Genomic DNA, 25,851 nt, shown 5'->3' on the forward strand with positions numbered 1-25,851 from the left:
GAAAACATTTTTCCCTCACACCACCTGAAAGGGTCTTGAGGAGCCTGAAGGCTTCAAGGTCCACACTTCAAAAAAAACACAGCCCTAGACTGATGGTGGCCCATTACGGGTGGGGTCAGTTTCCCCCAGATCACATGGGCTCTGTCGGGAGGGGTGGCTGTCTGTATGACCATCTTAGTCACCTCAAGGAGGGAAGAGGCAAAGGACTGCCAAGCATCTACTGCATAAGTAGATAGCTGTAACCTCTGGGTAAGAAAATGGGACTAGGTGCGGCATGAGGGAAATGTCCACATTTTATTCAATATTCAAAACAGTATTGCTTACACTTTTTATAACAGGAATGCCTTCTAGTTTTATCTGTGCAAACAGCAAAATAAAAGCATGAAGGGGAACTGACCAGTTTTATTTAGTTTTTGCAGAAATAGGATCATAGTGCATGTATTATCCAGCAACTTGCTTTGTCACCTAGTGTCCTGGAGATCTGTCCACGACTACGCATTTAGGGCTACTTACTCCTGTCCAGCTGCTGCATACCATTTCACATATCAGTACTGTGTACCCACAGAGCCATTCTGCTAATGATGTGCACTTAGGGAGATTGACTAATTAAAAGGGTATCTGTCTGTATTAGGCTGTCCTTGCATTGCTATAAAGAAATACTGGAGACTGGGTAATTTATAAAGAAAAGTGGTTTAATTGGCTCATAGTTTTGCTGGCTATACAGGAAGCATAGTGCTGGTATCTGCTCAGCTTCCGGGAGGCCTCAGGAAACGTGAAATCGTGGTGAAAGGCGAAGGAAGAGCAGGAGCGAGAGTGAGGTGAGTGGGGAGGTGCTACACAATTTTCTTTTTTTTTTTTTTTTTTTTTGAGACAGAGTCTCGCTCTGTTGCCCAGGCAGTGGTGCAAATTTGGCTCACTGCAACCTCCGCCTCCCGGGTTCATGCCATTCTCCTGCCTCAGCCTCCTGAGTAGCTGGGACTACAGGCGCCTACCACCACACCGGGCTGATTTTTGTAATTTTAGTAGAGACAGGGTTTCACCTTGTTAGCCAGGATGGTCTCGATTTCCTGATCTCGTGATCCACTCGCCTCAGTCTCCCAAAGTGCTGGGATTACAGGTGGGAGCCACTGCGCTACAAAATTTTCAACCACCAGATCTCGCGAGAATCATTCACTATCCTGAGGACAAGTACCAAGAGGGATGGTGATAACTACTCGTGAGAAAACTGCCGCCATGATCCAACTGCCTGGCACCAGGCCCCACCTCCAACACTGGGGGTTAAGACTGATAATGAGATTTGGGTGGGAACACAGATCCAAACCATTTGGCTGTCCATTCTTAGAACATACTGTCAAATGTCCTTCCAAGAACGCTGTGCATGAGGGATTCATTTTTCTCTCCATACATGGTCACCATCAAAGGCTAGGCCACTATCATCCTTTCTAGCTGGGAGTCTAGCTATAGTCTCCAAACTGTTTAAAATGTACTCTCCACAATGCCTGAACAACTTTTAAAAAGATCAAATATAAGCACATCACTCCTCTCCTTAAAATCTCAGTAGCTTCCCTGTCCTTTGGGATAAACTCTAAAATCTTTACGTGTCTCCCAAGACCCTGCTGTCATCTGGTTCTTGCCTATCTTTCCAGACTCAATCCCTACCATCCTCGTCTCCTTTCCTTACCCCAATGATTTCTGTGAAAACAATCTTCGAATGGAGGTATGCATATCCCTGAGAATATGGACACATGTGGTCATGAGCAGTTTCAAGGGATTCAGTTTTTCAGATCCCAACTCTTCTAAAAGTTATCTGACTGAGGACTCCTGGAGTCCAGGCCCACCTGGCACTTCATAATGGCTCCTCTCCCACCTGGCACATCCCAAATCTTACTACATGGTGCTGCCCTGCTGAGGTAGAAAGGTATAATAACCCTGAGGATGCCAACAGAGACAATTTATTTTAACGAAGGGGCCATTAAGAGATGCGTTTCTGGTAAAACTTTCTTTTTTTTTTTCTTTTCTTTTGCCTACAGTTCCTTGTCAGATTTTGTGAAACACATTGATTAAACTGTGCATTGCTAATAATAGTAACAGTTCAATCCAGAAGAAAATTTGCTTCTTAGAACCCTAATGATACAGTCTGATCAATAAAAAACTTTAAAGGATAGAGCATATTCACTTACGATAGAATCCTGTGGTAGAATCGAAATAAAAATATTTTCAGGGAGAAAAATGATCAATGCAAAATTTTCAACTGGTCAAAGGCTTCAGTATTTTTGAAATGAACGATGGGGTGGATATTAAATCACTATAGTATTTATAACTCACTGCATACATTTAAACATTTTCTATAATCACTTTATCTTCAAAACCTCATTCACAACTCATCACAACTTCTTTCGTAACTACTTACATTTATAATTAAAAGCCTTTTAAAATTTATCATTAAAAGCCCCCCCGCCTTTTTTTGAGACAGGGTCTTTCTCTTTCACTCAGGCTGGATTGCAGTGACGCGATCATGGCTCACAGCAGCTTTGAACTCCTGGGCTCAAGCAATCCTCCCAACTCAGCCTCCTGGGTAGCTGGGGCTACAGGCATGAACAATCACATCCAGCTAATTAAAAAATACATATTTGTAGAGACGGAGATCTCACTCTACAAATCGCTTAAGTGATCCTTCCTCCTTGGCCTCCTAAAGTGCTCCAATTACAAGTATTATCATGCCCAGCTGATAAAAATATTTAAATATCAATTTAAGAAAGTGTGATAGGAATACACAGCATTCTTTCAAGGGGCATCTCAAAAAATTTTAAAAAGAACATTGTGGCCCACTCCAGTGCTAAGCATGAGAATATGGTGTTTTCTCAGCTTCAGGCGTTCAAATGTGCCATTCTCCCGTGGAAGGCCCGCTAAGTCCTCAAGCTTCACCGGGAATACCATTTCACCTGAGAAGCCTTCCTTGTCTCCAGACTAAATTAGATTGCCTTGATACATGCTCCCATAGAACCACGAACGTCCCCTTTTCATCCCACAGGAAACTCCTTGTTAAATGTTGTACAAGGAAGGCATAGACAGACTTCACCTTTCACTGTTCCACTGGTGCCCAGCAGGGTATGCAGAGGAGGAAGTCGGTTGTGCTCTGAAAGAAGCACCATTCCAGCAGAGGAGTGGAAAAGGTCATCAGACTGCAAGGGCTCAACAAAAGTACAAGGTAAGGAGGCAGAGAGTGTAGGCTGATTATCAACTAAGAGGTATGAACTGAAAAGGGAGAAAAAAACAGAAAAACAGAGCCGGGTAGTGGCAGAAAGAGAGGGTGGATCTGGGACTGTTCACAGGAAGAGAGGAGCGGGAGCAGCACAGAGAATAACTGATAAGTCAGGAGCTGGGTTTGGAGATAAAGAGGGAGCAAGAGAAAGTTCTGTGTTTTCATGCCAAACATTGAACAAAACTTTACAACTTGGTGATTAACAGCTGGGGTGATTCACAGTAACAAATTTACACGTAAACACATATTTATTGACTTTGTACATAGCAATCCTAACATGAACACAGAACCTGCTTTATCTTTTCACACACTGTTCTAGTGTAGGGATGTCTGGTCTCCGTTAAAGAAAGCATAAGGAGCATTAGTTGTGCACATTGTCCATACCCATGACTTTTTCCCTCCAGTACTAAACCTTGTGCTTCTTACAGTACAGGGCAATGACAGCCACAGAACGGGAAAGAAGCTCTTTCTACTGTGTAAAGGTTCCTGCTGGCCTTCAAATACTTGCTACTTGAGAGATCTCTATTCGCCTGGCTTTGTCCCCAAAGGTCATCATCTACCAATGATGTTGTAACTTGATGTTAATCATGTATAAAGAAAGTAGCTACCATCCTGGCCCAGATGAGAACTTTCCACTGAAATGCCCTCCTGCCTAAAGGTAGCACAGGCTTCCATTATGGTGGGGGGGGAGGTGGAATATATATATATATATGGTAAATCATTTGGCATTCTTTTAAAGTACAACTATCCTTGAAAAGGGTTACATATTAAACCATTTTTACTGCAGCCAAAGGGGAGGAGAAAGATCCAGAAGGCCTGTGGATCTGCTTTAACATCAATAAAACAGCTATCCAGCCTTCCTAGCTTTTAGTGAAGGCTACAAAAGTATGTATTGTATGGATTCTACATGTGCACGCAAGTACTTTTATTACTACAAAAAAAAAAAAAAAGGAGACTCCTTATTAAAAAAAAAAATCAGAAACAAGTCCAACAGGCTCTGAGGAAATGAAGCAAGAGTGAATTCTGAAAAGGTCTAATAAACAGTATGGAAATATCCTTGTGGGGTGGTTCTTCCACTATGCATAAACATGTAATTATCATCATTACTGTGATGGGAAAAACACGGACCCTAATTCTGAAACACCCTGGGAGAGAGAGACGGGCAGGAGGGGCTGCTGCGCACTCAGAAGGGAGGCTGAGGAGGCGGCGTACCCTTGCTAAGGACTGGCAGTGAGCAGATGGGGACACCCGAGCTGCCCTTCGACCTGGGCCCAGGTGCCTGCAAGACTGGGACCTCTGATAACCCTAACACTCCCTTTCTCACTGCTCTAATTGTGTACATCCCGGCGCCCAGGGGCCTGTGAGCAGGAGGTGCGCGTTCCAAGCACCTCCAGCACCCCTTAAACCTGCCCGCGCGCACGTCCGGCCGAGGGAGCAGAACGAGAGTCACCCGAACCCTCCTCCAGCCCGCACCCACCTTCACCTAGCTCCGCCAGTCGCCACCTCCCTTCCAGCGTCCGCAGCCGGCCCAGCTGGGGAGCATGCGCAGTGGCCTGAGCTGGTTTGCCCGCGCTCCCGGTAGGTAGCTGTACTTTAACTGTCGGCCCAAATCAACCAATCAAGAGACGTCTTATTGCCGCCGACGGGGACCTATGGCAACGGATGACCAATCAGAAGGCGCGTTATTGCCGCGGAGCCCCTCCCCCGGCAGGGGGATGTGGCGATGGGTGAGGGTCATGGGGTGTGAGCATCCCTGAGCTGTGGATCCTGAAGGGCCGCGGGTTCCCTTGCCTTGCCGTCGCGAGCAGCGCACGCAGCCCCGCACTCGCCTACCCGGCCCCCGGCGGCGGCGCGGCCCATGCGGCTGGGGGCGGACGCTGGGAGCGGGTGGCGGGCGCGGCGGCCCGGGCCCGGGCGGTGATTGGCCGCCTGCTGGCCGCGACTGAGGCCCCGGCGGCGGGCGGGGAGCGCAGGCGGAGCCCGCTGCTGCCGAGCAGAGAAGATGCTGCTGTCCCTGGTACTCCACACGTACTCCATGCGCTACCTGCTGCCCAGCGTTGTGCTCCTGGGCACGGCGCCCACCTACGTGCTGGCCTGGGGGGTCTGGCGGCTGCTCTCCGCCTTCCTGCCCGCCCGCTTCTACCAGGCGCTGGACGACCGGCTCTACTGCGTCTACCAGAGCATGGTGCTCTTCTTCTTCGAGAATTACACCGGGGTCCAGGTGAGCCGCCTACCGCTCCCAGGTCTCGGCGTCCACCCGAGCTCCCCGGGGCGCGGACCCCTCCGCTCCCCACCAGCTGGCGAGGGTCACCCGGCCGGCCCGGCGGACCCAGCACGGAGAGCACGTGCCGCCTCCCCGCCTTCCTCTCCGCATGCTTCCTGCCGGTCTGCCGAGATCTCTCTCTAGGAAGCTGTGGCCGCGTCGTCCTGAGGCTACAAGTGGGACCCGCCGCCCCTTTCCCCGCCCCTCGCCTGGGTCGGATGCTACTTAGAAAAGTGGGTGCAGATGCACGTTTTAAATAGGGCACGCGTTTAGCAGTTTCTGGCCTTTGGTCCAAAGAGGTGGTCATGTTGGAACAGATCGGAGACGTCTACACTCCTAAGTGCGCTTTTACAATGACCTTCTCTTGAAGCAGAAGTACAATTCGGTCTTGTGTTCTTCCCCCAGGACAAGTGAAAGCTGGGCGAGGAAATAAATACATTTGTTACGGTAGAAACCTAACTAGATACAATTCTTGCCAACTTTAACTGGGCTTAAATGTGTGGGTGATCTGTTGTCTGATTACTTTCTTTCTGTTACTGTTTCTCTGTAGAGATTGGATTCGTAGATTAAACTTGAGAAACAAACCATAAAAGTAGAAGGCCCTCTTTAACAGTAGGTATTTGAAGTCTTATAAGAAATAACAAATGTGAATTTTTCTTTTATTTCTCAGTTTGAAAGAACAGCTCTATTCTTGGTTATTCCTAATGTCCACTTAGTCCTCTTTTACTTTTCTTGGTAGGGTTAGGGTGGGATGGGGAAAATGGGACGGTATCATTTTGTCTTTTTAACTTTTTTTTTCCACCTACAGCAGCTGTTTTTACCCTGTGGTCAGTCAGCTACTATATTTAGTTTGCAGTTGCACTGCTGATCGACCCTTGATGGTCCCAGTTGGAAGTTGTGTAGGGGGAAGGAATTAGGAGAGGCCAGGGCCTCCATTTAAACCAGTATCTGTAAGTGTCTCCTTGGAAAGAAAAGAAGATACTGTTCCAGATCATGGTTTCCTGGCAATTGACATTTAAAATGAGCCTCACTTAAAAATTTCAATAATTCAGGCTAATTTTTTCCCTTTGTATGGTAACTCCATCAAGTTTGTCTAAATGTCTGAGTTTTATCATGATTAAGTTTTTACTTTCACGTCATATGACAACTGGCCTGGGTGGGGATATAATCTCAGAACACAAAGTCATTCACTCTTAAAAAAATAATTCTATCTGTGGCGGGTTAGGTTATTTTTGTTCAAAGAGTACACAATATGATGCAGAATACACCATTGAAGGATTTTTTGGTTTAGCAAGTTCTTATTTTTTAAAATGACTGTAAAACCTAGCAGTGTTTCTGAAATTACATACCTTACCTTATATACTGCTGACTTCAGAGCTCCAATTGACTTCTTGATTTCCCAGCAAGTGATTTTGAAAACATTTAATCTAATCATTTCCCCCCGCCCCATTCAAATCAAAGGAACTAGCGTCCAGCACTAATTTTCATGCATTTATGAAAGGATGCCTGACGACTCTTAAGTATAATTCAAAATTTTGTTTAATGTGTGTTCCTTGATGAAGTTCTTTAGGAATCCTAGAACTAACTGATTGCCCACTGACCCTCAAATGCAAGTTATGAACATTTAATACAAATTTAAAACCAAGAGTTTCTTGTCCCTGCATTTTTATTTTTATTGTTTGGAGGGGACAAATAATTATTTTCTGTTTACTAACAGAGAGCAGGGTATTTTGAATTTATTAGGGTCTTTTTCTGGAATCTGGGTTTCCTGTGTACACAAAGCTACCTTTCAATATTTTTGATTATTTCTTTTAAGATTAAACCAATAGAGGAATAAATAGCTATCTTCAAACATAAGACCCAAGGAAAAAAGATTTATAGTGATGTTCTGTCACCATATTTTTTACCTATGACTTTGTACCATTAACTTTGTCACTGAGATGTTTTGATTAAAATTTTTAGCTTTTCTTGTTTTGTTAGGATACTCTTTTTTTCTTGAATTGTTTTTATCAGCTTTCGTTTGCAAGGCTAGTGATGATTCTCTTGTTCTGTATAAAGTATTGTTGACTCATTTCTAAAGGGAGTTTTAGTAATTTAAGAGGTTATAAGTTTTTAAATAAAAAGTTTATTAATTTATATATATGAAAGAGACATTTTAAAATAAAAATTTTTTTAATGACATTTTTATGCCTTTCAACTCTAGGTTTAAAAAATAAGTGGTTCATAGTAGTTCTTGCAGAAGAATATTTTCTTTTACATAGAATTTTTAAGCTGAAGAGAAGTAGTAGTAGGTCCATGAGATTTATGATCTGTGCTTGGCAGGTAAACCTGCTTCCAACAAGTTTACTTGAATTTTCTTTGGATTCTGGTCCTTTTTCTTCCCTAATTTCACTACTTTATTTTCATATGTATCTCTGAGATAGAGAAATATTTCAGTCAGTGCTGCTAAAATTGTTCCTTACAACTCGTTTATCCTTTTAGGTCCTTCCAGAATCTCTCATTGGTGCTGAAACTCAAATGGGTACTTTCTTCACCATTTATGTCTTTAGAATGAGTAATAAGAATTTTTAAAGTTTTTTTTATATTTCACATAATTTGCTACTCATTGAAAATCAACTGAAATTTCTCTACTATGTTGAGAGGCATTGATTCAAGTTACTTTTGAATCAATGTTACTTTCCTGTGCTGCCAAAACAGATCACTTCAAACCAAATGGCTTAAGAAACTTAATTTCTCGTGATTCTGGAGGCCAACAGTTTGAAATCAAGGTGTAGGCTCAATTGTACTCCCTCTGGAGGCCCTAGGGGGTAATCTGTTCTTGTGGCTTTCAGCTTCTGGTGACTGAACCTCTGCCTTACAGTCCTTGCTGCCACCTCTTCTGCCTCCCATCTCACTCTGCCTTTCTCTTAGAAGGGTGCTTGTCATTGGGTTTAGAGCCCACCTGGATAATCCGGGATGATCTCTTCATCTCAAGATCCTTAATTTAATTGTAACTGCAAAGAGCCTTTTTCCAAATAAGAAAACATTCGCAGGTTCCAGGGCTTAGGATGTGGACACATTTTTTGAGGGGCTGCCCTTCAACCCACCACAATAATGAACTCCATAGTTCTGCCTATTCAGTATTTTGTAGTTATTTCTTAGTTTAACTTGCCTTATTTCTTTAGGTATTTATATGTTAATGCATTTTGGTCTCTGCTTTCTTTAACAGAGAACCTGGTTTTCTGTAGTAAGTTTACTTACTTTCCCATAATCTTTTAGTTTCTTATTTACAGATTTACTGTCCCTTAAGTAGAACGTTTGATTAACTGTTTTATTTTCAGAACAAATCTGTATTCTATGTAATAACCAACTTATTCATATTTTGGTATTCTTTTAATTCTTAACTAATTCTGAAATTACCATCTTGTGATTATATATATGTATTCTTGTGATTATATACATATATTCTGAAATTACCATCTTGTGATTATATATGTGTGATTACATATTATGTATCATATGTAATATATATCATATATAATCATATCATATATAATCATATATCATATATAATATATATTATGTAATCATACATATAATATATCATATATGATATATATAATCACAAGATGGTAATTTCAGAATCAATAAAGAATTAACTGATATATATAATCATATGATATATATAATCACAAGACGGTAATTTCAGAATCAGTTAAGAATTAACTTATATATCATATATATGATATATATGGAAATAACTGAAATCTTGATAAAGGTAATTTAACTTGTAAGACTGTTAATTGTGTATGATGTGGTGAGTATACTGGTATTTGGTTTGTTTACCACTTAAAAGCCCTGTCTGTAGGATAGGAAGTAACTTGAATGTGGAATGCTTAGGGACTCAGAATAAGAGGCCATATGTATATCCTTGAGCTGGAGTTTAAGGAAATCTTATGGGAAATTAAAAGGAAAGTTGGAGTACTGGCAGGGGAGTCGATGGGACTCATGAAAAAGGAATGAAGTTACCTTAAATTCTATCATCGTGAGTTCAAGTGAAACTAGATTTATCGTAGTTTATAGCCTAGAATTCTATCCTAGGAATCTAGATATATCCTAAATGTTGAGATAGCTGCATAAACAATAACTGTAATAGTTACGATCAATAATGAAAAATATTTTTAGCATGTTTTGTGAAGCTGATAAAAGTTAATAGAATGTCTTCAGATGTCAGAATTCTTTTTTCTTTGCTTCTTTTTAAAAAAATTTCTTTTCCCCATTCCTATGCAATACACTGAAAACTGATCATTGAAATTTGTAGGCCAAAAAATTATCAACACATAATAGATTGGGGTTTGGGTTTCGTTGAGTCGGGGTCTTTTTCTGTCACCCAGGCTCTAGTGCAGTGGCACCATCATAGCTCATTGCAGCCTTGAATGCCTGGGTTCAAGCGATCCTTCCAAGCAGCTGCCATGCCATTATTTCTAGCTAATTTTTAAAAGTTTTTGTAGAAATGGGGTCTTGCTATGTTGCCCAGGCTGATCTTGAATTCCTGGCCTCAGGTGATCCTTCTGCCTTGGCCTCCCAAAGTTCTGAGATTACGGGTGTGAGCCACCGTGCCCAGCCCCTAATAAATATTTTAATTACCAATTTATCTTGCTTAAATCAGTTGGTAACACTTGGAATTTTCTTCAGAATATATTTGACATTAGTGGCTCTAACTGCTAATCCCCCCTTCCCCAAATGCTAATGTAATATAACAAAATGCACAGTTCTTAAGTTTATATAAAATAAACTTAGGTTTTCAGTTGACCTGCTTTAAGTGTAAAATAGTTTGAAAAACACAAGAAAGAAGATAAAGAATTTAAGATTTTGACATTTCTCTAATATGCCCTTAACTTCTCCAAGGAGTCATACTTTTTTTTGTGAGACAGAATCTCACACTGTTGCCCAAACTAGAGTGCAGTGGTGCAATCTCCACTCACTGCAACCTCTGTCTCTGGGCTCAAGTGATCCTCCCACCTCAGCCTCCTGAGTAGCTGGGACTACAAGTGCACAGCACCACGCCCAGCTAATTTTTTTGGTATTTTTTTTTTTTTTTTTTTTGGCCTGGGAAGGGGTTAAAGATGAGATTTTGCCATGTTTCCCAGGCTGGTTTTGAGCTCCTGGGCTCAAGTGATCCCTCCGTGATCCACCATGTTTAGCTGATTCATACTTTTAACTGAAACATTGTTCCAAGTTCCTCAGAAACAGTCAAGGCTTTTTATCTAGAGACCATTTATAACTGGATCTTTCTTTTTGTAGCACTGACTCATCAAATTCATCCTAAACTCCTAATGAGTTAAATTTATGTTCTGAATCTTGCTGTAAAAGCAGCCATTCATTAGAATGAAACATGTTTACTTATAATTGGAGAAGGGAGCTTATAACTCATCTAGTCTACCCCCTCTTATGACACTTCTACATTCTTTCTGCACTTCTGCCAAAATGTTGCCCAGCGTCATCTCAGATATCTGTAGTCCTAACGAGAATATGAATTGTAGCTTGTATCCTTAATTTTACTCTTCTGTGCTTGTTTGTCATTCATGTGAAGACCTTAAATAGATCTTAAATTGCTTCCTTCACTTTAGCTGAGAGTAATAGGACTGACTGTGTAGGTTTGGGTGTGTCTCTGCATTAGCTTGTTTAAGCAGGATAATAAAAACTTTTACTATAGGAAATTAAACATTTCCCAATCAAATCAATTCCAATCTAACACAATTAAATTCTGATTAGGGAACTGGTTAATTTACTAGACTTAGAGGAAAATCCTAAAGAAATGTAACTAAAACTCTGTATTTACACTTTATAAATATAAACCTCTGTGAACAAACCAGTTATTTCAGGTTGCATTGGTGTATAGTTTTTTAATGCCTTATTTTTCTATTTTAAAATCACAGATGCAATTATGCATTCAAACACTGCCACAATATTTTGAGAAAGTTAAAGTTTCCCCTACTCCTACACTACGTACACCTTTCCCAGGTATGTACCAGTTTGGTGTGTAACTTTAGATTTCTTCCAAGAGCTTTTAAGTCGGTGTTTGAATTATGGGAAGATTCTTCAGTTAAATGAACTTCTTAGATGAGTTTTTTAGTACAGTAGCACAAAATATACCTGTGTACCTATGGGGATACCTCTGTGCCATTACGATGGAGGGCAAGGGAAAACAGCACTCCGTATATACCTAGTTTACTTTCCCTCTTGTGTATATTTGTCTAATTTTGTGGAGCTGATGCTTCTCAAATGGAATCAGAAGTTAGTTTTTCCTTTACTATTTTCTCATTATGGTTTCTTAACTAGAGGTTGATGTTAGTAGTTGGACAGAGAATTCAGTAGTAAGTAATGACTTCAGTAAGGGATCTCTAGAACCTAGATCCCTTAATCCCTGCGATATTCCCGTGTGCACATTGTTCCAGGTGCTGTGCTGGGTACCAAGGGATACAATGTTTGATAGACAATGTACCTGCCATTATGGAGTTCACATTTTAGTGTGGGAAGACAAACAATAACAAGAAAGTGAAAATTTACTGTGTCATGCCAGGTTGTTTAGCCTGGTGGGTGCAAGGTAGGGGTTTGGAAAATCTTCCAGAGCAAGTGACATTTGTGTGGAGCTCTGTAAAAGGGCAAGCTTGGAAGGTAATGTAGTCATCCAGGTGAGAAATGATGGTTAGGGGAGTGGAAAGAGTGGATGTTGAGACTGAAAAGAATTCCAAATCTATTTTAGTGGTAGCTGATAGGACTTTGTGATTGAACGTGGAGGAAAAAGAAGAGGGTGGGTTAGTAGCACACTCAGTCGCAGTTAGTGAGTGCTGCTGTGTGCAAGTATTGTTCTATTATGTAAATAATTTCATCTTTACAAGGTAGGCACCATTCTTCCTCTTTTACAGACAAGGAAAGGGGAATACCCGTGCTTCACATCTGTAGTAGTCTAGCCAGGAGTTTCAGTCACTCATTTTCTGAAGATGTTCTGCCTGGCAATGTGGTTATATTGCTTGAAATGAGACCCCTACTCTCAAGGTATTCATCTAGAAAAGACATGAACTGCCAATTACAAAACAGGATAACACTGAAATTAGAGATGTGTTTATTAGCTTTGCTATACAGAGAGGTAAAGTAACTCTTTACAGTAACTCTTTGCTTGGGTTAGTGGATAAGGCTATAAAAATTACTTTGAATTTTTACTCTGAACATGGGTAATTAACATGGAATGTTTAGGGAAAAGAGGTTTTCAATTGATAACATAATAAACATGAGGAGTTTGAAGCATGGCGTTCAAGGCTCCCTAAATTCTGCCCCGGTTAACTTGCCATTCCTTGGTTTCATTCTAGTCCAGGTTTTCCTTCTGGGCCGCCCCTCCCCACATTAGAACTCTCCTTTCTGGAATTCCAGCTCAAGCCCTAGCTTTTCTCCATCTGTCATGATCTTACCCCATCTCAATGTCAGGGTAATTTTTATGTAATATTAACATATATAATACTAACATAACATTATCATATTTTAATGTTTGGATCATCTTCTCTGCAACATTGTAACCTCTTGAAGATGACAATAAAGGGGAGAATGACTTGATTTTACTTTTTCTTTTAACAAAAATGACAGAGTTGTCTGGGCACGGTGTGACTCATGCCTGTAATCCCAGCACTTTGGGAGGCCAAAGCGGGTAGATCACTTGAGGTCAGGCATTTGAGACCAGTCTGGCCAACATTGTGAAACCCCGTCTCTACCAAAAAATACAGAAACTTGCTGGGCCTGATGGCATATACCTGTAGTCCTAGCTACTCAGGAGTCTGAGGTGAGAGAATCGCTTGAACCTGGGAGGTGGAGGTTCCAACTTGGGTGACAGAGTGAGACCCTGTCTCAAAAGAAAAAAAGAAAAAAGGGCCAGGTGCGGTGGCTCACGCCTGTAATTCCAGCACTTTGGGAGGCTGAGGCAGGTGGATCACCTGAGGTCGGGAGTTTGAGACCAGCCTGACCAACATGGAGAAACCCCGTCTCTACTAAAAATACAAAATTTGCCGAGCGTGGTGGCGCATGCCTGTAATCTCAGCTACTTGGGAGGCTGAGGCAGGAGAATCGCTTGGACCCAGGAGACAGAGGTTGTGGTGAGCTGAGATCATACCATTGCACTCCAGCCTGGGCAACAAGAGCAAAATTCCATCTCAAAAAAAAAAGGGGGGGGAGAGAGAAAAAGGCGGAGTACTCTAGGGAATTCTAGTTTGTGTTTCTGTGGAAATGTAGCTGAATCTCACTTTTAAAGGATGGAGATTTTTGAATGGCATTACTAGTTGGTAAGTTTTGTTCTAACAGGGTACCCAGGTCTAGTGAGTCCGATTCATTCTTTCCTTAAATAGATGAAGGAGGAAACATGAACTCCACCCTCAAGAGTAAGGCAGAATGAGCAAAGTCAGAGAAGTTAGAAAAGAATTCTCACGTGGCCAGCAGTGCAGAAAATCCTTGGTTTAGCTGTGAATCAAAACCAGTACTTTTTGTAATTTTTGAGCCTATGCAATACTCCAAGGTTTTATGTTGTTTCTTCTGTTTCTCTGTAGGCACCAGAAATGAAAACCTCAAATAAGAAAGTGTTGCTTGAAGATTTTAGAGTACTGTATATGTGTATAAGTGTAAGTAATATTTAGAAGACGATTTTACTGTGCTCCAGCTTGGCTTGAGAATTCCAGGGGCAAAAGGAAATGAGGGTGATGTTGGAAAGGAGAGTCGTATTAAGTCCCAGCCACATACTAAGTGCTAACCACGTACTGTTAATAGGTGCTAATGTTCTAGATTGACAAAATGCATAGTCTCTACCCTAAAGTAACACATAATTTAGCAGTGCAGAAAGATGTCACTTAAAAGAAAACTTGAATGTATGCTGAGATAGTTCACAAATTAAAGAAATAAACAAAGAACTGAGGAAATAAAGGAGGAATACAACTATGTCCAGATGGTTACTTAACTGGGTGGCTGTTGCGTATGTAAGCAGGTGGTTCACCTAAAAGTTGGGTGTAATGTAGTGAATGCCAGCTCTTGGTGCACTTTCATATTGCATTGTTTCCGGGCTTAATTTGTGTTTATGTAGAAAAAAATTTTTTGTTGGTTTTTAATTTTTTTTTACGGGTTCCTTATAATTCCGTGGTTGATATTCAAAGTGAAAAAAATTATATAAGCTTCTAATATATGAGAAGCCGTCTCACTTGACATTTTTTATTTGGAATTTTTGCAGAGAATAGTTTTGTCACAGTCAAAAGATTTTGGGATCTTGGAGTGAGAAACCTCGGTGTAATTCCTATTTCTCTGCCATTCCGTATGTCATGTGGAGTAAGTGTCAACTTCTCAGTCTCAAGATTCTCATCCTTAAATGGAATACTTTTTGTCATGCTATTTTGAAGACAAAATGAGATAATATGTGAAACTGCCTAGCTCAGTGACTGGTACATCATGGATACTCAGAAAAAACACACCCTCTAAAATAAGAACAGTACCAAAAGACAGGATGTAAAATAAGGGCAGTGCCAAAAGACACATGCATGCTGAGTGTGTGAGAAAGAACTCCATGGCCTTCCTGGGTGGCGCAGGCCATGGCAGTTCCACAGCATGACGTGGTTGCTGTGGGCGGTAGAGCAGACATGCCGCTCCCCATCACTGCCTGGCTTTGATGCTTTCTTGCTTCAGCTGAGAGGACACAGCTGTGATACAAAGACCTTGTGTGTACAGTCATGACCTCACATTTTCAGTTTCCTGCTGGCAGAGCCCACAATCTCCAATGTACGAGCACCAGAGTTGGCCTGAGACAGACAGCATACAGAGGCTTGTAACATCCTTCTGGAAAACACTGTGTAAGCTTTCAGTACGAATAAACATGATCAGTGGCAAGTTCTGTCAGATGTAGTCTGCAACCATCCTGATTTTACTGAGCAAGCTATGTTGATTTACAGGTGGCTGATGATTCCGTGGATAGTCCACTGCTAGTATTTTTTACAAATTTAACAAGACATTCTTACTGGAAGATTGCCCTGTTCTTACGATACTGCTGCCCTTTTTCCTTCATTTGCTGTTCAGACTAAACTTGGAGACTACAGTCAGTCAGAGAACTTGCTAGACCACCTCTCAGGTTATTCTTTCATTCCTGATCATCTTCAAAATTTTGAAAAAGAAATTGTAAAAATGACATCAGCCACATATAGGCTTATGTCCTTGAGAAGCAGAAGTTAATTACCTAAACACAGCAAGTACCTTAAACTCGGTGGAGTTGAATTCCACTATGCAAGGAATCAAAGTAACAATGAAATTATGATTGGAATGACATCAAGAGGAATTCTGATTTATAACAGACTACGAATGAGTACCTTTCTATGGTCGAAGATTGTAAAAATTTGTTTTAAGTGCAAACAGTTTTTTATTCAGCTTTGAAAATGGCTTGCATAAATCTGGAGAAAGATTATCAGGATTTAATATGATGAATTGTAGAGCATGTAAATGTTTGTGGAAAGCAAGTTTAGAACATCACATATTCTTCTGTTTGGACAGACCACTTCCAACTAGAAATAATTTTTTTGCATATTGTTTTACATTAGGTTCAAAATTCCTAATGCACCGTGGGAGAACTGAAGTTCAGTTAGTTCAGTATGACAAAGAAAAGGCAAATAAAGACAGACTACTTGCAGGATCCTCAAGTAAGCCATTGACGTGGAAATTAATGAATTGGGAAGTAGTAAGCAGGAATTCAATATCTGATGAAAAGATTAGAAATGTAAAGCCTTCCATCACAGCTGCCACCTGGAACAGGAATTCCTACTCATCAAAATTTTGCATTCACACAAGAGGGAACCTGATTATGACCATCTTCAGTTGGTCATTTGGTAGATTATGTGGTTCACACTTTTTCCAAAGTATTTGCAAATCAGAGATCACCATTATCAGCACAAGCTGATAGCATCACTCTGGAATCATCACCATTAGAGGACACCCCTGAGATGGGTAGTCTCCGGCTTTACCACCCAAACAATCTAAGAAAAACAGTTGGAACCAAATTCATTATTTACATTTCCAACAAGATCTGGAAGATCATATTAATGAAACATTGATGTTACATCTTCTCTTAAAAAATCTACTCCTAATGGTGGTGTTCTACATGATCATCTTGTTCTAATCAGAGTGAACCTGATGAAAATGGAAAGTATGGAGTCAATGTAAAGGGGAATATGATCAGAAGATGTCTGTGATCGTGTCCTGAGAAGCACCAGGAACACCTTTGAACTCGGTGACCCTCAATTGAAGAGAAGGCCTGGTTGTATTGATCAGTGTTTGGGACTTTACAGACACATCCATGATTGAGTTGTCCTGCTTATTAAAGCTAACTGTGAGAGACATTCTGGGGAACTCAGGCTTCTAGTTCTACCTATGCTGCATATGATGTAGTGGAAGAAGTGCTAGAAAACGGGACAGACTTCCAGTACATTCTGGAGAAAGCCCCACTAGATAGTGTCCACCAGGATGACCATTTCCTGTGGGAGTCAGTGATCCAGCTAGCCGAGGGATTACCGCTGGAACATTCTGGACACAATTTGATCAGCTTATCAAAAAAAAAACTTGGAATGACAGTGTCTGGTGCCAGGTTACCTTAGAACCTTTCCAAAAATAGATACAGAGATAGTTTGCCTCATGATACTACATGGATTATTTTAAAAGGTAATGAAGACTACATCAGTGCAATTCCAGCATTGTAAGTCAGAACAGTGCTTGTCAAGGGGCGTTACCACACACTTGAACAGATTTTTGGCAGATGACTTAGGAACAAGTCTTCTCTATGGTTGTAATGTTGACCACACAAGTTGAATGTGGCAGAGTTAAATGACCCCAATATTGGCCAGAACCCACAGGAAGTTCATCCTATGGATGCTACCAAGCCTTCTGCCACTCAGAAGAAGGAAGCACTGCCTTTATCTTCAGGAAGATCACACTGCTGTTTAACCAAGAGAAAAATGAGAGAGTCATCAGTCACTCAGATCCAGTACAGAGGTTGGCCTGACCATGGAGACCCTGATGATTCAATGACTTTCTGGATTTTGTTTTTCATGTGCAAAATAAGAGGGCTGGCAAGGAAAAACTCCTTGTTGTTTCTTGCAGTGCCAGAGTTGGAAGAACCAGCATTCTTATTACTATGGAAACAGCCATGTGTCTCATTGAATGCAGTCAGCCAGTTTGTTCACTAGACATGGTAAGAACAATGAGAGAGCAGTGAGCCGTGATGGTCCAAACACCTAGTCATTACAGTTTTGCGTGTGAAGTACTATTTTGAAAGCTTATGAAGAAGGTTTTGCTAAAGAAAGCAAAAGGAAAAAAAGAACTTTGTCATCTGTTAGGTTCCATTTATTGCATGATAATTGTGTTTGTATTGATTATCGGGCAAGTAGCTGTTCGCTATTTTGATCTTATTTCAGAAGGGCATAATAATTTTACTATTCAATGAAACGTTTTAAACTGGGTAGAAAAAGACTATAGTTTTTGTATGCTTTACAGCAGAACTCTTATAAATTGGTGGTATATTTCATTGGCATAAAAATACATTTAAAAGTTGAAGTAATTATATAAACAGTGTAAATTGTATATGTAATCTTATTCAAATTGAAATTCTTTATGGCTGTACTTCTATGTAATCAAAGACTTTGTGGGGAGAGACAGACTAGCTAGCTATTTCTCTTGTCCGTTAATCACTTAACACAGTTTTGAATAAAAAGTTCTGTTTCATTGGATAATACTAATGACAGTTTAACATATTTTCGATGGTTACTATGTTCTAGGCGTTGTGTGAAGTAGTTTACATAGTTTCACTTATTTCACTGCAATCCTAGGAGTAGTTACTATTATTACACTCATTTTACAGGCAAAGAAATAGGTCTGGAGAGGTTGGATGTTTTGCCCAAGTTCTCATCATAAGGTGACGGATGAGGATTCTAATTCAAGTCTTAATTCAAGTCTAGTACTTTAGAACCCACCTCTTAGTGGCTGTCATGTTACAGTATAGGGGAGAGCAGACTGTTCCTTTACCCTCGTAGGGTAGCTAGGGCTTGTGAATTAAGAGATTAAGAGACAGATGAACAGGAGTAGAGGCATACACATTTTATTGATGTTAGTGTTTTTACATGCACAGGGAAGGAGGGGTTATTTTTATTTTTATCTTTATTTTAAAGAGACGGGGGTCTTGCTGTGTTGCCAGGGCTGGACTCAAACTCCTGAACTCAAGCGATTCTTCTGTTTGAGCTTCCTGAGTAGCAGGGACTGTAGTTGTGCCCTTCTGTGCTTGGCTAAAGAACGGGTTTGTATGTGATTTTTAACAAAGGCTGATAAATTGTGAAGTGACTAGTCTAAGGAGAAGAGGATTTCAGCTCTCGGGGTGGTAAATTGTGGGAAAATGACTAGGAAATGTATGGTAATAAGGTTTGCTATGCAGGTTTATTTTGCCAGTTTCTGGTCTCCTAATAAGGGACAGGAAAACACCTTTACAGATGGAAATTCATATGACCTTTCCACAGGGAAATTATGTCCTGCCTTAGGCAGTTAGGGAGAGGGCAGGGAACTCTTCCTGTATCTGCTGTGTCTCAGCTGCCTTCAGCTCAAAGTAATCCTAATGCCAAAGTAGCATATTTGGGTGTGGAATATTCTCCGATTCCTTTCAACAGCATCATCTATACTTAACAACAGTGCAAGTTTTTTTTTTAAAAAATCATGTTTCAGGTTTTGCACGTGGAAGGCAAATGGACGTTATTGAGATAAATGAAGAATATATATTTTTTAACAAAGAATGCTATGTATTTATGTCTCTGTGCCATTGTGTTTTGGAGGCTAAGGTGTTAAGCATGTGATTACTTTAAATTCCGTATTACTACCTGTTTTTAAGATTAAAAAAGAGTCATTAGGCAGTTTATGTATCATGAGAGCAAATTAAAAACAACATAAATGTGATCAAGGTGAGGTGAAACTAGTCCACTTCTAATTCAGGCCTTCTTGTGAAAGCCAGTTTGTGCAAGATAAGTAAGTTTGTTTGATGAAAACAGAATAACTAGTTTGTCAGTTGTGATGAAGATAGATAGTTATTCAGAAACATTTTTATTGGCTACCTCTGAATTAATAAATGAAAAGAAATTATTTTTTTTCTGTAGGGGATGTCTGATGAGTTCTTAAAAAGTGGATGAACCTAAAATTATGAAGAAGCAATTATAATGAACTTAAAATTACTTAAAGAGTTATGAAAAACAAAAAGAAAAGCCATGTTTTCTTGTGCCTTATTTTGAAGTGGCAAATTATTTGCAGGATACATTTGTAGAGGGAACTAATGTGATTTAAAAAATGAGTACTAGATTTACAGAATGATGCCTTTAAAAGTCACTGGTGCACTTAAATTATTTTATTTATGTTTATTCTGAAACTACCTTTATTTTGAAAATGAGATATAGCTTTACCTACTGGTGACAAAAGTGTAAACAATAATTCTGGAAACGTGTTAAAAACCAGCTTGGTGCTAGGCTCTTGGGGTAGAAAATGTATCAGGCTATTGAGGAGCTCATAGGCCATAAGGGGCTGGGGACTTGTCATTAGGTGTGCAGTGTGTTCTGGATGCTCCTGAAGGAGTGTGGGCAGGTGCGCACCACCATGCCTGGCTAATCTTGTTATATTTCTGTAGAGACAGGGTCTGGCTGTGCTGCCCATGCTGGGTTTGAACTTCTGAGCTTAAGAGATCTTCCCATCCTGCCCCCACTGCCCCCGCCCACCCACTCCACCTCAGCCTCCCAAAGCACTGGGATTGCAGACGTGGGCCACTATGCCTGGCCTGTGCAAAACTTTTAAATCAGTGCATACTCAACGGTCTTGATGCAATTCCGGCTTGTTGGTAAGAGAATGGGGATTTACTCACAAGGCAGCATGTCATTTTTAACTCTGAACAGATCAAACTATTGGTTTTACTCATTTATGCCATCGATAAACTTTATGAATAAAAACTCACTGGGCAAATATTTAAGCATACTACATACATAGCACTGTGCAGTTTCTAAGGAACGTAATGGAAACTTTAGTCACCTCCCTGGCTTCCAGAAGTTTATGTTATCTAGGTGCATTTGTTCGCAAAGTTGTTGGGTTAATTGTCCCTTTCTTTCCTCTCTTTTTGAGATATTAATAAATAGTGTCATGACCAAAAGATAATCCTTATGGACAAGATAGATCTAAAAAGCCTTAGCTAATTTATAATCTTGCATAATCCATGATGACAAGATGCAGAAACAAAAATGTCCTGAATTAAAACCTAGCACCATTAGCAGCCATTTCCTTGTAAGTCTTTACAAGTATACTCCCAGTTTCTTGAAAAATTTATTCTAAAATATGTAAGACACACAAAACAGCAGAAACACTAATATAGGTACATTGAACACCTGTGTACCTACCACCCAGTTTAAAAATAAACTGGCTGGTGGACTGGAAGCCCACTGTGTGCTTCTCACCAGCTCCTCCCTCATGCTGGAAGTTGCCCTTTTGTTGAACTCTGTTCTTGGTGGAGATGGAGTGAGTCCTAATCATGGAACCATGTTTCTCTCATACTTACAGAATAAAGTTTAAATCTTTAGCATGGAATTCAAAAGACTTCTGGCATTCCAGTTCAGAGCCACCCTTCTGGTCTCCTTGCTCCTCCGCCCGACACTCTCCGTGTACCCAACAGGCCTCCAGGGTTACTGCTTCCATTCGTTCTTATTCTCATGAACGTTTTCCTTCATCTCATCTGCCAAAATCCCACCTAATGATCCTCTTGCTCTGCAGTTTACAGTTCTTTAAAATTAAAAAAGGTTGTGTAGCCTTCTAGTTTCCTGAAAAAAGAAAAAACAGATTTTAAACATAACAAAGTACCATATTTTCATAGTATTTGCATTATGTCTCATTACAGTTCCTGTGGACATGTCTGTCTCTTACTAGATTGATTGTAGGCTCTTTGAAGGAAGATTTATGTTATGAACAGTGTTTTATATATTGTTAGCAATCAATAAATGCTTGTTATATTTTTCTCATGAGGATATTGATTATTCTATTTTAATTTATGACCATTAACCTGTCCTATACATAACTGCTTTGTGGACATGAGCAGTTTTGATCTCTGAGGCTCCTGTGAGGAATCTAATTTTTGTTAATCATGGATGGAAATATTCAGAGCATCGTTCATCAGTTTCTTCACATTGTCTTCCTTTGTATATTACAGTATATTACAGATGTTTTAAAATATCAAAGTAATGTGTTTTTTTTGTTTTATTTTTTAGATATTGCTATATGGAGATTTGCCAAAAAATAAAGAAAATATAATATATTTAGCAAATCATCAAAGCACAGGTTTGTATTTCATTTGCATGAAACGTAGGTTTTTCTACAGATGGCACATGGGCATTCAAAATACCATTCTTATATTTAAATGAAGTGGGTTTTTTAAAACATCGATTTTCTGTGCAGATACTACACCTGTTCTTGTATTTTTGTGATTTTACTTTTTGGAAAGTCAGAAACTTGAAAGCTATGAATTTTCCTAAATTTACCTTCTCCCTCTGTTGGATGTAAGTAAGCTATTTTCTTACTTGCTTGGTTTGTTTTTCCTTTGTGTAGTGTATTCATTCTTTTTGTAAGTGATGTTTCTAGAAGTAGCATTGGGTGGAAGTGTAGACATACATTTTACATTTTTGATTGCTAAGCTGCAGAAAGCTGTATTGGCATGTGAGTACTCATTTCCTTACTGTGCTAGTCATTGCTAATGTCTGCACTTCCTTTCCTTCTTCAAATGGGTTTGGTTTAATTCTAGTTTGCTACTGTTCCATCAGAGGAATTGCAGAGGACTGGTCTTCAAAATAGTGCAGTATATACTTTAGGTTAAGATACTTCTAAAAACCTTTGCATTTTTAAGTAATTCTAGAGTCCCAAGAATTTGCAAAACAGTACGTTGTAGTCCTATGACCCTTTCAGCAATATTTTTCCCAATGGTGACATCTTAATATAATTGTAGCACAGTAGCAGGATCAGGAAATTGTCATTGGGTAAGGTACTTTGTAATTCTCCAAATAATTCAGCCCTCCAAGAAATCCCACTTCTTATGTTTTCAAACCTGTAGCTAGCTACTTTTGGTGCATACTTCCTAAATTCCATTTTTATTGCTTTAAAAAATGTTATACCTAGAAGCTCAAAGCTAAAAACAGCCTGATCAATATAGTACTCTTAAGCTAAAAACAACCTGATCAATATAGTACTCTTAAGGGAAATCACTTATGCCTGTGACTTTTTTTAAATTTTCTTTCTGTCAGCTGTCTCTTCATGATTTTGTGGTTTTTATTACTACTTATACCATAGATGAGGTATAGAAAGTATAAAAAGTTAAAGTGCATTTTTCTCAATTTAGTGAAGTAATGATTACATTCAGATTTATAGGACAAGAGTTGAAGCTACAAGGGGTTGATAGGAATTTTGATGTATCTGTGTATTTTCCCCAACTTTATTATGTGACTGGTTCAGACTGTTTTATCTAATTACATTTCACTCTCGGCAAAAATAGCAAAACAGTCAACCAATGGTCAGTGCTGCTGAGAACTCTGGTCTGTGCCGACATATTGGCCGTTTTACTTCTAACACCATTCTACTGTTCCTGTCCTGCCGCTGACGGATGTTTCTACCAGGTTTCAAATATCAGATAAAAGGGATCCGTGGGCCCAGTACAGGGAGTGGCTCTTGATAGCTTTGATTTTCCTACATTTCCTTTATATTGATCCAGTGTTAATTTCGTGTAGAGTTGTCTTTCTGTTTAACAGGATTCTCTTAAAATTCTTTCTTCAGTTTCCCTGCCAGCTTTTCTTTGTCCAGGTTTCAGTGTAAACTCCACTCGATTAACAGAGCTCTCTAGTAGTGACTCGTGGAGTAAGTTCTCTGAACATTTCTGGAAGTGTTGCTGATAGTGATAATAATGATAACTACTACTGTTAATTCGTATGCTTACTACATGTTGGCTTTTATATATATTCCTTCAGATTGAGGACTTCTAGAAAACATCTATGAAAAAACAGATTAAAAAACAAAAACAGAAAACAATTCTACTTGTATTTGGGACCAGAGGTACTATGGGAAGGATAATCTTCATCCTCAGACCACACTGACCTGAATTTCATTTATCAGTTTAGAGAACCACTTCCCCTTCCCTTCACCCTAGCTCCAAGTGCCTGTGACTTTGTATCACTGCTCTGGCACCAGATCCTGATCCCAGCAGGATTTGAGAAGGCTGCTTTTTGAAAGCCTTCCTTTTAAAATTCGATAACTTGGGAAAATACTAGGTGAGTGATTTTAAATTTCTTTAGAATTACAGGCTTTAGTCAGTATATGACAGAGCCTTTTCCTAGAAAAAAATGTGCATATAAAAATGTGTATGTAGTTTTAGGGTTTCAGAGACCCCTAAAGCCTAGCCACAGATGTGGTTCATTGTCCAATCGTGTTTAGGTACCCTGGTAAAACCCTTCTGAGATGTTAGGAATCACAGCAGAGTATCTCTGAAAATGTAATTAGCAGAGAGAACATTTCAAAGACTGCTGTTCTGCTTAGACTTTCTTGTTTGTCTTCTGCCAGGCTTGCCAGAATAAATGAGTTTCCTGGCCTGATACTCAAAAGAATTAACATTTAAATTAGTCTCTCTCTTCCCTTGTTTTTACTTGACACATCCTTGTCTCTACATTCTGTCTCTGTCTCTGTTAACTCATTTCTCTCTGGAGTCAGCAGGATACAGTGACTGTTATTCCTTCCCCTTATCCTTCAACAATCTACTTTTGATACTAGTTGCCAATTTTTTCTTTTTCTTTTTTTTTTTTTTTGAGACAGAGTTTCGCTCTTGTTGCCCAGGCTGGAGTACAATGGTGCGATCTCGGCTCACTGCAACCTTCACCTCCCGGGTTCAAGCCATTCTCCTGCCTTAGCCTGCCGAGTAGCTGGGATTACAGGCATGCACCACCACACCTGGCTAATTTTGTATTTTCAGTAGAGATGGGGTCTCACCATGTTGGTCAGGCTGGTCTTGAACTCCTGACCTCAGGTGATCTGCCTGCCTTGGCCTCCCAAAGTGCAGGGATTACAGGCGTGAGCCACTGCTCCCCGCCTACTATTTGCCTTTTTATTCTCATGAAATGTTCCCTTTTCTTGGTTTAAGTGTCCATTTTCTTATTGAACAGCATGGTGAGTAGAATATTATAAAAAGGCACGGACTTTGGAGTCAGAGAGATCCAGGTTCCTGTTTGACATTGCAGAAATGCTGTTCTGCAGCAGGCTGTGTGTCAGTGGGCAAATTACTTCTCTCTCAGAGCCTTATTGGTAAGGCGTGAGTGCTGGCTCCTTTAGGCCCTTTACAGAGGCTATCTCCTAATCCTGGTAGAGTACCTGGCTCATAGATGGCATTTAAAAGTGGTTGTGATGCCAGTCATAGCTCACCATTAGCATAACACTGGATCCATGGTAGGGAAGCGCTGCACATGCAGTATCTCTTAAGACTACACAGGGCCCTCATGAATTAGGAACTGCTCTTTCATGACGATAGGGATGAGGAAATTAGACTTGCTGCCTCTCACCGCCTTCCACTCCTCTCCTCCAAGTTAACGGGAACATTGACACTGCTTTGGGTTGATCGCCATGGAAGAGTCTCACATAGCCAAATTTATTGCTATCTTAAATTATGCCAGAACACAAAATATGAATAGTTATTGTCAAAGTAATATAATCTCAACTGTAACTGAGATAGTCAGAAACTATCTGTAATCTGGTGTCCTATCTGAAACATAGCTGAGAATAAACAAGAAATAAAGATGATTCAGTAGCAAATATTGGTGGCGCAAAGCTTGTATATTTTGACTACTTAAGCTAGTTGTTAAATGTTTCCACTAAAATTTTCAAGTTTAAGAGCATAGCCCAGGGCAGCTTATTATGAACATGACGTACCTTGAAAATCTTATACTTTCTCTTAAAAGTTCTTGGGAGGGGCATCTGAGGCCATAATATAACCATAAACCCGTTTGTTTTAAAATAAAATCCATTTTTAAAATTCTTCCAAATTAAAAAAAATAATTGTTGCAGGAAAAGATGCTAAACCTGGTTTTTAACTTTGTACCCCAACTATATTTCCAAGATGTGCTTTAGCCTGGGAACCATACAGAACCATACAGAATTAGTTCTCAATTTCGTCATTTTATTGACTGCTTACTTTTGCATTTGGTACAGGTATAACGGGATTGATTATGTGGTTTCTAAGACATGACTAGAA

The 25,851-nt window shown here is 40.0% G+C and overlaps 1 protein-coding gene and 1 long non-coding RNA gene across 8 annotated transcripts in view; one reads left to right on the forward strand and one right to left on the reverse strand.

Annotated features, from left to right (window-relative positions):
• Nucleotides 1–4,851, reverse strand: part of LOC140712171 (uncharacterized) — a 39,353-nt gene extending 34,502 nt beyond the window's left edge. For all 3 annotated transcript variants that reach the window (XR_012093639.1, XR_012093638.1, XR_012093637.1), the window contains exon 1: nucleotides 4,740–4,851. This is a non-coding gene — a long non-coding RNA (uncharacterized lncRNA). The remainder of the gene's footprint in view (nucleotides 1–4,739) is intronic.
• Nucleotides 4,852–4,995: 144 nt separating this feature from the next.
• The window catches only part of AGPAT5 (1-acylglycerol-3-phosphate O-acyltransferase 5), a 53,493-nt gene continuing 32,637 nt past the window's right edge, over nucleotides 4,996–25,851 (forward strand). The window contains exons 1-4 of one of the 5 annotated variants that reach the window (XM_037985360.2): nucleotides 5,064–5,483; nucleotides 11,444–11,528; nucleotides 14,096–14,167; nucleotides 21,842–21,911. In XM_037985360.2, coding sequence (XP_037841288.2) covers nucleotides 14,105–14,167; nucleotides 21,842–21,911 — 133 coding nt within the window. In that variant the 5' untranslated portion in view covers nucleotides 5,064–5,483; nucleotides 11,444–11,528; nucleotides 14,096–14,104. Of the gene's footprint in view, nucleotides 5,484–11,443; nucleotides 11,529–14,095; nucleotides 14,168–14,766; nucleotides 17,761–21,841; nucleotides 21,912–25,851 lie in introns of those variants that run through there. The other 4 variants (XM_007961598.3, XM_037985364.2, XM_037985362.2 and 1 more) reach the window with 4 other exon arrangements.

This window comes from Chlorocebus sabaeus, chromosome 8, assembly GCF_047675955.1.
Source record: "Chlorocebus sabaeus isolate Y175 chromosome 8, mChlSab1.0.hap1, whole genome shotgun sequence".
NCBI lineage: Eukaryota > Metazoa > Chordata > Mammalia > Primates > Cercopithecidae > Chlorocebus > Chlorocebus sabaeus.